The following is a 14,959-nucleotide window of genomic DNA, read 5'->3' on the forward strand; positions in this document are numbered from 1 at the left end:
CGGGATATGGGCCAAATGGCACTAGCTTAGATGGACAACGGTCAGCATGGACAAGCTAGGCCGAAGGGCCCGTTTCCAAGCTGTGTTACTCTTCAACTATAGAACCAGTCAATACATTCAGTTGGTCCTGCACTTGGGTAAAGGAACTAATGCAATATTTTTTGTTGCAACGATATCTCTTTTGAAGTTCAACACTGGTGAAGTATTCAAATGCCCTTGAGCTACAATCCAGAATAATCTGCGTACACAAATGTATTCAAATAACAAGTTAGTCACAGCGTTTCTAGCTTTCCCGTTGATTGGTTTCAAAAGGCTCAAGTCATAAGCTAGTTTCAATAAAACAAATATGAAGAGCAACTTGCGTGTAAGGGCTCAATGAGCTAGCAGAGTAAATACACGTGGACATCTGTAACTAGTCGGAGAAACACAGGAAACAGGGTGCGAGAGGTTAAAAATAAGGACATCTGATCTATGCACAGAAGATGTCTGCACTAGGAGGAGTTGATTTGGTATCAGCGGCAAGGACCATCAACAGGCAATCATAAATTACCACCTCTCTGGAGAAAAAAAAGACACAGTGATGGAGTAACTCAGCAGTTCAGGCAGCATCCTTGGAGAAAATGGAGGTGATGTTTCAGGTCGGGACCCATCTTTGGACTGATTGTAGTGAAGGTGATATATAGGAAGCGAGAGAAAACAGGACAAATCGGGCTGGCAGTAAATGACCTCAGACAAGGAGGTTCCCCGATAGGTGAATTGTTGGCTAGAGTCAGGTGTGAACCCAAATAGGATACATTATTGTCAACATCAAACTGGTTAACCAACTTTTAGTGGTGGGAGTGGGCGGGGTGGAAAGAGAGAGAGAGGGAGAGGGGAGTATGTATGCAGAATTTACCGAAGATAGACACAAAAAGCTGGAGTGGGATAGGCAGCATCTCTGGAGAGAAGGAATGGGTACATCTCTGGAGAGAAGTCAAGTCAAGTCAAGTCACATTTATTTATATAGCACATTTAAAAAACAACTCTCGTTGGCCAAAGTGCTTTACATTTGTTATAAGAATAGTATGAACAAACAAACTACATACATATATACGTATAGCCTGCGCTCAGTGGACGTCAGGAAAGGCTTGGGAGTATAGATAAGTTTTTAGTCTTGACTTAAAGGAGTCGATGGATGGGGCAGTTCTGATGGGAAAAGGGGATGCTGCTGTTCCACAGTCTAGGAGCTGCAACCGCAAAGGCGCGGTCGCCCCTGAGCTTATGCCTAGACCGTGGAATATTCAACAGCCACAAGTCGGCCGATCTGAGGGACCTGGAGGTGGAGTGGTGGGTGAGAAGACCTTTAATGTAGGAAGGGGCAAGCCCATTGAGGGCTTTGTAGACATAGAGGAGGGTCTTGAAATGTATACGGAACTGCACGGGGAGCCAGTGGAGAGAGAAGGAACCTAACACTTGAGAATTCAATGCTCATGCCGCCGGGCCTGTAAGCTACCCAAGCAAAATATGAGGTGCTCGCCCTCCAATTGCCGTGTGACTTCACTCTGATTCTCCAGGAATTCTGCCAGACCTGCTGAGTTACTCCAGCACTTTGTGTCTCTTTTCGTAAACTAGCATCTGCAGTTACTTGTTTCTACAGCTCTCTGGAGATCTTTGTACCACAACGCTGACCTGTCCTACATGAAGTTCAAATTCACAAACAACATCTATTTTGTATTTAAGAAGGAACTGCAGATGCTGGAAAATCGAAGGAAGACAAAAATGCTGGAGAAACTCCCCGGGTGAGGCAGCATCTATGGAGCGAAGGAAATAGGCAGACGTTTCGGGTCGAGATCCAAGGGTTACCATGACAACCCTTGGGTCTCGACCCGAAACATCGCCTATTTCCTTCGCTCCAGATGCTGCCTCACCCGAGGAGTTTCTCCAGCATTTTTGTCTATTTTGTATTTGATAACCTGCCATACCAATGGAAAACTCTGCCAAACAGCCAAACTCAACGTACAATGAAACAAAACCAAGTCACAGTACGGACATTGAACTAGGAAGGGACCCAATTACATAATAATCTTCTGTATTCAAATGCAGACAACACCGGATATCTACTTTTGTATCAGACAGAAAAATTCAATAATCTTGCAAATTAAAGTGAACTGTGCAGCTGGCTTTATGGTATCATGCCCCGCAAACATTCTGCAAAGTTGAAAAATGAGTTTAATGTGTACATGGCAATTTATATCCTGTTGAGATGTCCGGTTTTGGGAGCTATGGAAACATTAAAAAAATAGGTGCAGGTGTAGGCCATTCGGCCCTTCGAGCCTGCACCGACATTCAATATGATCATGGTTGATCGTCCAACTCAGTATCCTGTACCTGCCTTCTCTCCATACCCCGTGATCCCTTTAGCCACAAGGGCCACATCTAACTCCCTCTTAAATATAGCCAATGAACTGGCCTCAACCACCTTCTGTGGCAGAGAATTCCCATGACAACCCATGTTACCATGACAACCAAAACCAGAAAGCAAAGGCAAGCTACAGGCCAAGCACATTCAATCTTATTTGCGGTATCCTTTTTCTTAAAACCCTGTTAAACTTGAAATCTGCAAAGACAACAACCGGTCAGCGGGTTCCAAATGGGTCATTGACCGAGAATGTTAACTGTTTCCCTCGCGGCAGTGTTTTCAGCGAGTCGCTGGTCGGTAGATTAACTGGCCGCTGTGGATTGTCCTCAAGTGTGTCGCTGAGTGGTATAATCTGAGTGTGTTGGGGGCACAAGGAACTGCAGATGCCAGGATCTTGTGCAGAACACAAAATGCTGTATGAATTCAACCGATGTGGAACGCATTGAATTAGGAGACAATGATGAGTTGTGCAATTTTGGAAAAGGATTACGTTGGATTAGTGTAAATGGGCAGTTGATGAAATGGTGCACTCACAGGGTTCATTTCTGTTCTGTACTGTATCTTTCTGTAATCATGCTCAGTCTTTTCTTCAAATGGATAGCATACAAACAAAAACTTTTCACTGTACCTTGTTACACAATAATAAACTAAACTAAAACAAGTTCAGATATAACCTTCAGTTTTTGTCCATTATTTGACTTTAACCAAGCTTTTGGTTTAACAGACCTCCAAAATCTTTAAAGCAACAACTAAAATAAATTAACAGAACTTGTAGTTGAGCTCGAGTTTTAGTAATTCAGAATAGGAAACACTTTTTTTCTTTTACTATGGAAGATTGTTTTTAAATCAGATATTCTGTTTAGATTTATGTAACATTACTGCCATTCAGTAAATTAAAATTAGAAGGAAGAAAGGGTTCAGCAAAATAATTCTAGTTGCCAACATAAAAATCAAAACAAATGAAAAAATGCTGGAGAAACTCAGCGGGTGAGGCAGCATCTATGGAGCGAAGGAAATAGGCAAGTTTCGGATCTCAACCCGTAACAAACTCCGTACAGACTGCACCCGTAGACAGGATCAAACCGGTGCTCTAGCGCTGTAATGCCCCTGTCCCACTTAAGAAACCTGAACGGAAACCTCTGGAGACTTTGCGCCCCACCCAAGGTTTCCGTGCGGTTCCCGGAGGTTTTTGTCCGTCTCCCCATCTGCTTCCACTACCTGCAACCTCTGGCAACCACGTGCAACCTCCGGGAACCGCACGGAAACCTTTGATGGGGCGCAAAGCTTCCAGAGGTTTCCGTTCAGGTTTCCTAACAGCAACTCCACCGCGCCTGTACTATTACTCAATTACTGACCTCACTCAGCATGTAATCATGTTTTGCCTTAAACTATTAGAACCACAGCTTCTGCCTCCTGAATTATTTTTTTTTTTGCAAACTTCTCAGATGCTCAGAACGCCACACAAGAAGCATCTTGTTGAAATCAAAATGAGCCAACAACTGGCGACACATTGAACAGTAATTAATTTATTAAAGCCAACAAAGCTGGACGTTGAGGCAAATTGCGGTAGAGGCAGGATTTTTCAAAAAAGAAAACAAAATACGAACAAAGTTAGGTGAAAAGCAAGCCAGTCTGATGCATCAGTAAAACTGCGTAGCAAGGAACTGCAGATGCTGGTTTAAACCGAAGATGCTGGAGTATCTCAGCAGGACAGGCAGCATCTCTCGAGAGAAGGAACGAAAAAGGGCCTTGACCCAAAATGTCGCCCAATCCTTATCTCCAGAGATGCTGCCTGTTCCCCTGAGTTACTCCAGCATTTTATGTCCAGCATCAGTAAAACTGACTGATGCCATCAGTACAAACGGATTAAACATTGACAATGCGAGTGATTGCAGCAACAGCACAATGGATTAAATAATTAAAAGCTCAGCTAGATATGGCGAGATAAGTACTGCTCAGATTACAAACAGCAATTTTCTACTCAAACAGAGATTCCTCAGTCATGGAACTCTGAAACAATTTTAGAACTCGAAGTTGCTATTATACTTGTACATAAATTTAAGACTGCTTTGAACAGTAATCAGCACAAATACTGCAGCAAAACTCAGCATGTTATCAACCTGGCAACCTCTGCAAAAGCAAGTTTAATTGTGAAACTGCAACATCAGACTCCCCCACACTTTAAGGAAAGCAGATTAATTCCTACCTGACAAAAAAAAACTATCAATACTTTCACAGCTGCAATTTATGAATCATCAGGGTTTGAAACAAAAATCAAATTAATTTTTTTTTAAACCAAACGAATGTTTAGGACCCAAAACATGATTTTTTTCAACATGCCTGTTAGTATTTCCCAAAATACACAAGACTTAAAACAAAGGAACAGGTGAAACACCCTGTACCACTACTCAATTACTGACCTCACTCGGCATCTAACCACACTTTACAAAGTATAAAGCAAAGTTTATACAGGGAGCATAAATGTTATTTTATACACACCAAGTTCAAGACCATATGCAATAGGGGCAGAATTAGGTCATTCGGCCCCTCTAGTCTACTCCACCATTCGATTATAGCTGATTGATTTTCCCTCTTAACCCCACCCATCTCCCCATTAGCTATGACGCCCTTACTAATCAAGAACGGATCAATAACTGCTTTAAAAAAACCTAATGACTTGGACATCACAACCATCTGTGACAATGATTTCCACAGATTCACCACCCTCTGTGTAAAGAAATTCCTCCTTAAAACATTGAAAACACGTCCCATGAGCTTGACCTACAACAGACTTGACAGCACATTTCCAATAACAGTCATTTCATGGAATAAACCGTCTAGCCTCCTGCCAGATATATCAATTAAATGTAAATCTTGTACGCCCATGGTGGATACAGAATTACATTCATTAAAAGTAGTTTTTTTGAAAGAATATGGGGTGTGTTAGAGGTGAAAAACCAGTATGTTCACAATTCTTTCACAAAGGATTTTCAACTGCACGAACAGGATTACAGGAGTGTCATTTCATTAATAACCTTTTAAGAGTTTAAATTCTGACATAACATTAAAAGACAATGTGCTGGAGTAACTCAGCAGGTCAGGCAGCATCTCCAGAGAACATGATTAGGCGACATTTCGGGCTACCTATCCATGTTCTCAAGAGATGCTGCCTGACCCGCTTACTCAAGCACCTTGTATTTTTTTGTGTAAAACAAGATTGTTCTAATGATTAAACAACACCTCGTATTTATAAATTGTGGAGTACAGAGGCAAATAAATAAATGACGGGTCTTTGTCCCAAACATTATGGAGGGCACTGTATGTACACTTGTTCTGCTTTCATTTATAATCTATGGTTGGCTCAGTAATGCAGAAAGCTGCAATACTCAACAGGCCAGCTGCTGCGCCTATCGAGACAAGTTAGGTTTCAGTCTGACACAAGGAAGTTTCAGTCTGACCCAATGCAAAAAGAAAGCAATACAAGAGAGTAAAACCGAACTTCAAGACTGGCAATCCTAGGAAGAGAATGGGAGGAATTTCTTGAGCATTGTCAGACCCCAGAACATTATAAAACACTTCAAATGCAAACACTGGTAAATAAATCATTAAAAACAATCACTGCTCAAGCAAGATTGAAGTCTGAAGAAGGTTCTCGACCCAAAACATCGCCCATTCCTTCTCTCCAGAGAGGGTGCCTGTCCTGCTGAGCTGGTTACTCCAGCTTTTTGTGTCTATCTCTGCTGAAGCAAGAATACTTTTCAGCCAATTAAGTATTTTCGTAAGCGCAGTCACTGTTGCAACATACAAAACAAGACAAGCATACAGCAAGTTCCCAAATAACAAGCGATAATCATCAGATGATCTAATTTGGTCACAGAGAGAATAATAGCTGGAATATATGTGGGGAGGAACTGCATATGCTAGTTTAAACTGAGGTCAGGCACAAAAAGCTAGAGTAACTCAGTGGGTCAGGCAGCATCCCTGGAGAAAAGGAATAGGTGACGTTTTGGGTCGAGACCCATTAGCTGGAATACACTGGATAATCAATCCCCTGCTCCTACATTCAAGGAAACAACACTTCATAACATGACATCGAGTAGGATGAAGCCCTGGCTCAAGGCCTCATTCATATGAACTTCCAATGCTACATCTATTAACAGGGTAATGAGAAAAGCACGAAAGATTACGAGAGGGTGCAAACCAAGATGGACTGAACAATGCAAGCAGTGGAATAGTGATATTATTGACACAGGAAGGTGCGGTGAGAAGGGGAAGTGACAACAGTGGTGTTGGTGGATGAGTGTCACAGACGGATTGGTTCTTTCAAAGGTTGGTAGGGGACAAGTGAGAGGATCTGCCTGGTGATAGAATCTTACTAAAGCCGAGAGATTCAGGGAGGACAATTTGCCAACTGCGGAGGTTGGGCCAGGTGGAATGCCACCACATAATGAACCCAATCCTTCCTCTGAGTGTGAGCAGAGGTGGAAATGGACAATATTGACAAGCACGTCAAAGTGGAGGGAAAACCAGGGAGTTTAGTTTTAGTTTAGTTTAAAGTCTAGAAGCAGGTCCTTCCGCCCACCAGTTCCGCACTGACCAGCGATCCCCGCACGCCAACACTATCCTACACACTAGGGACAATTTACATTTATACCAAGCCAATTAACCTACAAACCTGTGGAAAGAACTGCAGATGCTGGTTTAAATCAAAGGTAGACACAAAATGCTGGAGTAACTCAGCGGGTCAGGCAGCATCTCTGGAGAGAAGGAATGGGTGATGTTTCGGGTCGAGACCCTTCTTCAGACCTACAAACCTTTACGTCTTTGGAGTGTGGAGGGAACCAAAGATCTCGGAGAAAATCCACGCGGTCACGGTGAGAATGTACAAACTCCGTACAGACGGCACCCGCAGTCAGGATCAAACCCGGGTCTCTGGCGCTGTAAGGCAGCAACTCTACCGCTGCGTCACCATGCCGACCGAGTTAAGAAAAACATCTTGGAAGCATTGGTACACAAAGCACCTGAGTGATCGAATCAGTGGAGTGGGAGAATGGAATGGAATCCTTCCAGAACCAGGGCCGGAGACCACATCACCCACCGCATCTGGCAACCATTTGGACAGTGCAGAACTCCCACCGACACTGGAGATGCCAACAGATAACCAACCATTCATTAAAACATCACAACAAATCTCCTGTCGACCAGATGGCAACATCAGACAGAAAGTACGACCTGCCTCAACATTAACAGATTACAACATTAACAGATCTGGTCACGGTAGGTGCCGCAGTTGGCACAAGAAACATAAACACTAAATGCAACAATCTCTACATCTGGAAACACAAGAGACTGTAGATGATGGAATCTGGAACAAAACACCTCGTGACTCCATTGGTGGCGATTGTTTGGCAGCCCTGCTGCAAGGGTTTTTACCCGACATGTCAGCCATCTCACTACCTCCAGATGCGGCCTGACCCTTCCAGTTACTCCAACATTGGTTTTTTTTTTACACCAGATCACATCATCTGCAAACTGTAGGAGGAGCTCAGCAGGTTGAGCAGCATCTGTGGAGGTAGAAGGATGGTCCACGCCTCAGTTGGAGACCTTGGCAAAGGACTCACAGATACTGCTTGATTCACTGAGTTCCCCCAGCATGGAGACTCAAGCAACTGTAGATGCTGGAATCCTGTGCAATGCACAAAGTGCTGGAGGAACTCAGTGTTTACGAAAGAACTGCAGATGCTGGAAAAATCGAAGGTAGACAAAAATGCTGGAGAAACTCAGCGGGTGAGGCAGCATCTATGGAGCGAAGGAATAGGTGACGTTTCGGGTCGAGACCCTTCTTCAGAATGATGAGTCAGGCAGCAACTGGGGAGGGAATGGACTGTCTGAAGAAAGGTCCTGACCTGAAAAGTCATCTGTCCAACCCCTCCACAGAAGATGCCTGATCACCTGCGTTCCTCCAGCACTTTGTTTGCTCATGTTTTCCTCCAGCAGGTTGTTTTTACTTTTTAAATAAAGTCTCCACAACTGCACCACCCGCCTCTCAGATCGAGAAAGAGGATGCACCATCCAGGGCAGTGCAAGTGATGGACATGTAGCCCCTGGTAGGGCAGGTAATGGCATGGGCGGCCCTGGACCGGGCAGGTGGGGCTGGTTGCCCTGGGACAGGTGGTGACAGGTGGCCCGGGTAGGGCAGGTGGGGATCAGGCAGGTGGTAATGGGACAGGTGATGTTGGGACCAGTGGCCCTGGGACAGGTGGGGATGGGACAGGTGGGGATGGCCCAGGTGACCCTGGATCGGGCAGGTGGGGATGGGCCGGGCAGGTGGCGGTGGGACAGGTGTGGGTGGGACAGGTGGGGGTGGGACAGGTGGGGATGGCCCAGGTGACCCTGGATCGGGCAGGTGGGGATGGGACAGGTGGGGATGAGGCAGGTGGGGATGGGACAGGTGGGGATGGGACAGGTGGGGATGGGACAGGTGGGGATGGGACAGGTGGGGATGGGGTAGGTGGGGATGGGACCGGTGGGGATGGGGCAGGTGGGGATGGGGCAGGTGGGGATGGGGCAGGTGGGGATGGGGCAGGTGGGGGTGGGGCAGGTGGGGATGGGACAGGTGGGGATGGCCCAGGTGACCCTGGATCGGGCAGGTGGGGATGTGACAGGTGATGTTGGGACCGGTGGCCCGGGGACAGGTGGGGATGGGGCAGGTGGGGATGGGACAGGCAGGTGGGGATGGGACAGGCAGGTGGGGATGGGACAGGTGGGGATGGGGCAGGTGGGGATGGGGCAGGTGGGGATGGGGCAGGTGGGGATGGGGCAGGTGGGGATGGGGCAGGTGGGGATGGGACAGGTGATGTTGGGACCGGTGGCCCGGGGACAGGTGGGGATGGGACAGGGCAGGTGGGGATGGGGCAGGTGGGGATGGGGCAGGTGGGGATGGGACAGGCAGGTGGGGATGGGACAGGTGGGGATGGGACAGGTGGGGATGGCCCAGGTGACCCTGGATCGGGCAGGTGGGGATGGGACAGGTGGGGATGGGACAGGTGGGGATGGGGCAGGTGGGGATGGGACAGGCAGGGGGGGATGGGGCAGGCAGGTGGGGATGGGGCAGGTGGGGATGGGACAGGTGGGGGTGGGACAGGTGGGGGTGGGACAGGTGGGGGTGGGACAGGTGGGGGTGGGACAGGCAGGTGGGGATGGGACAGGTGGGGATGGCCCAGGTGACCCTGGATCGGGCAGGTGGGGATGTGACAGGTGATGTTGGGACCGGTGGCCCGGGGACAGGTGGGGGTGGGGCAGGGACAGGCAGGTGGGGATGGGGCAGGTGGGGGTGGGGGTGGGACAGGCAGGTGGGGGTGGGGCAGGTGGGGATGGGGCAGGTGGGGATGGGGCAGGTGGGGGTGGGGCAGGTGGGGGTGGGGCAGGTGGGGATGGGGCAGGTGGGGTGGGACAGGCAGGTGGGGGTGGGGCAGGTGGGGATGGGGCAGGTGGGGATGGGGCAGGTGGGGTGGGACAGGCAGGTGGGGATGGGGCAGGTGGGGGTGGGGCAGGTGGGGGTGGGGCAGGTGGGGATGGGGCAGGTGGGGTGGGACAGGCAGGTGGGGATGGGGCAGGTGGGGATGGGGCAGGTGGGGGTGGGGCAGGTGGGGATGGGACAGGCAGGTGGGGATGGGACAGGTGGGGATGGGACAGGGCAGGTGGGGATGGGGCAGGTGGGGATGGGACAGGTGGGGATGGGACAGGCAGGTGGGGATGGGGCAGGTGGGGATGGGACAGGTGGGGATGGGACAGGCAGGTGGGGATGGGACAGGTGGGGATGGGGCAGGTGGGGATGGGGCAGGTGGGGATGGGGCAGGTGGGACAGGTGGTGACAGGTGTACATGGGCCGCGCTGCCGCGGGAGCGCGCTCACCTCGTGCGTGTGCTTGATCAGGTCGCCCTGGAAGTCGCTGCCCGGTTGACAGGCGACCCCGTCGTCCGTCGCTGTGACCCCGCTGGACAGCCGGAGGGCGAGGGCGACGACGAGCAGCGTCCTGGCCGCCAACAGCGGCGGCGTCTTCATGTCGAGGCGGAGACGCGGACACTAACAGCCCGACATGGCGACCGCTCAGCCCCGCCCCGCCCGCCGGATGTCCCGCCCCCGCCCCAGCGCCGCCGGATGTCCCGCCCCCGGGCCCAGCGCCCATTGCTCGCGCGCCGCGTCAATCAGGCCACGTGACCTGGCGCTGGGACCGCCCCCGCGCTGCTGGTGACGCAGCACCATCACCATCAACATCAACACCATCAACATCAACATCAATAATAAATTCATTGGACAATGGTGCAGCGAGGTTTGGTATGCAGCTTCCATCCGATAGTCATAACACCCCCATCCACATTAACGGGACGGAGGTGGAACGTGTTTCCAGCTTCAGGTTCCTGGGGGTCAACATCTCCGATGACCACTCTTGGACCCACAATACCTCAACTCTGGTCAAGAAGGCTCACCAGCGTCTCTTCTTCCTGAGGAGACTGAAGAAGGTCCATCTGTCTCCTCAGATTCTGGTGAACTTGTACCGCTGTACCATCGAGAGCATCCTTACCAACTGTATCACAGTATGGTATGGCAACTGCTCTGTCTCCGACCGGAAAGCACTGCAGAGGGTGGTGAAAATTGCCCAACGCATCACTGGTTCCTCACTCCCCTCCATTGAGTCTGTCCAAAGCAAGCGTTGTCTGCGAAGGGCGCTCAGCATCGCCAAGGACTGCTCTCACCCCAACCACGGACTGTTTACCCTCCTACCATCCAGGAGGTGCTACAGGTCTCTCCGTTGCCGGACCAGCAGGTCCAGGAACAGCTTCTTCCCTGTGGCTGTTACACTACTCAACAATGTACCTCGGTGACTGCCAATCACCCCCGGACACTCCTCCACCAGGAAAAAAATACTTTGACTGTATGCACGTAAATAGATTTATTTATTGCTCATATTTATGTTGCTCTTCTAGGGAGATGCTAACTGCATTTTGTTGTCTCTGTACTGTACACTGCACAATGACAATAAAGTTGAATCTGAATCTGAAACAACTAATAAAATTTAGATACCCCGAGAAACATGATTTATTTTTAAAAAAAGAACAGTAACACAGTCTAAAGTGCAAATATGTCTGTGTCGGGCCGATGTGCGACATGACCACTCGAGGGAAACAGTTCATGGGGGTGGGGGGGGGCACTCAGCAGGGCCGGTTCAGAGCAGCGATAGCTCTGGGGATGAAGCTGTTCCTGAGTCTGGAGGTGCGGGCGTAGAAGGCCTTGTAACGTCTGCCGGAAGGTAGGAGTTCGAAACGACTATTACAAGGGTGTGAGGAATCTTTGTGAATGCTGACGGCCTTCCTGAGGCACCGTGTGTAGTAGATGCCCTCCAAGGCTGGTAGCAGTGTCCCAATAATCTTCTGCGCCCTGTGGCATATATAATAGTTGGAGAGGGAGTGGCCAGATCAGACCAGCCACGGGAGTTGGAGAGTACACAGTTCTTACCAGATAGTAAGAACGGAAAGCTATAATTTGTATAAGAATAAAAAGGATCTGGTATGTTCATCTTTTTGTCTGTACAACTACTTTAATAAAGAACGCTGGAAATAACGTCTAGAAGATCAATTCTTTTGGCTGCGTAAGATCACTCCCACATTCCCGTGTAGTAATGGCAACGGAAAGTTGGACATTGAAAAAGTTACAAATTGCCAGGACAATAGTACTTCATCAGTAACAATAATACAACAACAGCAATATTACTACAAAACAACAACATCAATAATAACAGTACTACTGCAGCAGTACAAGAACAACAATGGTACTACAACAGCAACAATAGTACCACAACAACAATGGTACTACCACAACAGTACAACAATGGTACTACAACAAGTACAACAACAACAGCAACAACAGTACAACTACAGCAATATGACCACAATAGTGCAACAGCAGTAGAGAAAGGATCGGGACACTTCTTCAGAAGTGAGGAATCATGTTTGCTTTCTGCGGCAGAGAGGGAGCGGTGGGAATAGAAAGAATATCTCCAATTAGGGAATCCCAATGTTTCTGAAACTATCTCATTGGCTGGAGACATGTGTCATAAGGTCATAAGTGATAGGAGCAGAATTAGGCCATTCAGCCCTTCAGGATGGCATGGTAGCGCAGCGGTAGAGTTGCTGCCTCACAGTGCCGGAGAACCATGTTTGATCCCGCCTACGGGTGCTATCTGTACGGAGTTTATACGTTCTCCCATTGACGACGTGAATTTTTTCAGAGATCTTCAGTTTCCTCCCACTCTCCAAAGATGTACAGATTTGTCAGTTAATTGGCTTGGTTTAAGTATAAATTGTCCCTAGTGTGTGTAGGATAGTGTTAATGTGCGGGGATCGCTGGTCGGTGCAGACTCGATGGATCGAAGGGCAATGTACCTCTAAATTTAAAACAAAACTAAAAAAGTCTACTCCGCCATTCAATCATGGCTAATCTATCTCTCTCTCCCCATTCTCATGTGTTCCCCCCATAACTCTTGGCACCTTTACTAATCAAGAATCTATCTATCTCTGCCTTAAAAATATCCATTGACTTGACCTCCACAGCCGTGTGCGGCATAGAATTCCACAGATTCATCACCCTGGTGTCAAGGAAGGAGAAGTGGTTGTGGAATTCAGTGACAGCAGGATGGGGAGAGACCCACAGAGGGGGAATAAGGCTTCATGGTTGGCATTCCTGGAAGTGAATTCAACAGCAAAGGAAATCAAAACACCAGATACTGGAAACGAACCTCATATCAGCCAATGTCTGTCACACCTACTGACTGTTTCTTGTAGGTTCTACTTTCATCTAAAAGTAAAAATCAAAGAAATGTCCCACCCCGGTCATTCCTTCTTCTCCCCGCTCCCGTCCGGCAGAAGGCACAGAAACATGAAAGTGCGCACCACCAGACTCAGGAACAGCTTCTTCTCCTCTGTTATCAGTCCTTCCAGAAGCCAGGGTACTGACCGATTCACCTCTACCCCATTGCGGACATTGCACTTTGTCTCTGGAACTGATGCGCTACGATGCTGAGAACTATATTCTGCACTCTGTATCTTCTCCTTTACCTATATTTACCTGTATCTACCTATTGTATGTGAGTTCCACTTGGTTTTATTTATGGACAGCATTATCTGATCTAATTAGACAGCATGCAAAACAAAGCTTTTCACTGTACCTTGGCACAGGTGACAATAATTCACCTGAACCTCATAGCTTATGGAGCAACGTGATCACTGCTCAGAACACTATTTTAAATTCTGTACATTTCTTTTTGCGTTGTACGTGAGCTTGGCTTCATTATATTTATGTATCTGATTTATTGGGATAGCATGCTAAACAGAGCTTTTCACGTTACCTCGGTACACACGACAATAATAAATCTAAACCTAACATCTAAACCGAAAGTGAATGCTTCTGTGCTTGTTGGAGATGTAGAGATTAATATCACAGCGTTAATGCTGGTCCCACTTTGACAATAGACATAGTGACATCTGTGATGTAAAGCCACAGGACCCGCATGGGTGGGGTTGAACAAGGGAGTCGCTAATAGTCAGCAAAGCAAGAGAGTTTATTTACACATGCACGTAGATCACAACGTTTTGTGAAAAAGCAATGGAGCTGTCAAACTGTGTGTTGGGACAGAGTGACCTCAGAACCAACAAGAGCATTAAACAGCTGATGGCACTTAATTGTGAATGTTGGCTTTGAACAACATATGAAATTCCCGTCTTAATCCTGGGTTAATTGATGTTATTTATGATGTGTCTGCACATATGTAAATTACATAAAGGCATACAACTTCTTGTTTTTATAACAGGTAATTTATTCTGATCAACCTGAATGTTGGGTAATGTCCGATTCACCTCTACCCCATTGCGGACATTGGACCTTGTCGCTGGAACTGATGCGCTACGATGCTGAGAACTATATTCTGCGCTCTGTATCTGCCCCTTTGCTCTACCCATTGTACTTGGATTTGAGTTGATGGTAGTTATGTGTAGTATGATCTACTGTTTGGATAGCATCCTTTTTCACTCAACTTCCGTCCACAATGACAATAATAAACCTACACCAGAGACTCATCTGGACGGAGCCTGGCATTAATACACTAGAGCCACAACCGCCAACTCTCTCGTCAAACCGAGTCAGTGGCGAGAATGCGGCAGAGGGAAGAATGTACACAAAAAAGCTGGAGAAACTCAGCAGGTGCAGCAGCATCTATGGAGCGAAGGAAATAGGCAACTTTTCGGGCCGAAACCCTTCTTCAGTCTGAAGGATTCCGGCCCGAGATATTGCCTATTTCCTTCGCTCCATAGTTGCTGCTGCACCCGCTGAATTTCTCCAGCTTTTTTGTGTACCTTCGATTTTCCAGCATCTGCAGTTCCTTCTTGAACGCAGAGGGAAGAATGTTGGGTCATTCCCCCCCCCCCGCCCCCGCCCGCCCGACTAACAAAACCACACACAGGAAAGTCCCTGCTCGAGCAGTGACGGTTCATTTCAAACAGATGATGT

At 48.0% G+C, this 14,959-nt stretch overlaps 1 protein-coding gene across 1 annotated transcript in view; it reads right to left on the bottom strand.

Moving 5' to 3' along the window:
• Window positions 1-10,544, bottom strand: part of sort1 (sortilin 1) — a 47,632-nt gene extending 37,088 nt beyond the window's left edge. The window contains exon 1 of the mRNA XM_033042951.1: window positions 10,313-10,544. Coding sequence (XP_032898842.1) covers window positions 10,313-10,462 — 150 coding nt within the window. The 5' untranslated portion in view covers window positions 10,463-10,544. The remainder of the gene's footprint in view (window positions 1-10,312) is intronic.
• Between the last annotated feature and the right edge of the window lie 4,415 nt (window positions 10,545-14,959).

This window comes from Amblyraja radiata, chromosome 24 (genome assembly GCF_010909765.2).
Source record: "Amblyraja radiata isolate CabotCenter1 chromosome 24, sAmbRad1.1.pri, whole genome shotgun sequence".
NCBI classification, from domain to species: domain Eukaryota; kingdom Metazoa; phylum Chordata; class Chondrichthyes; order Rajiformes; family Rajidae; genus Amblyraja; species Amblyraja radiata.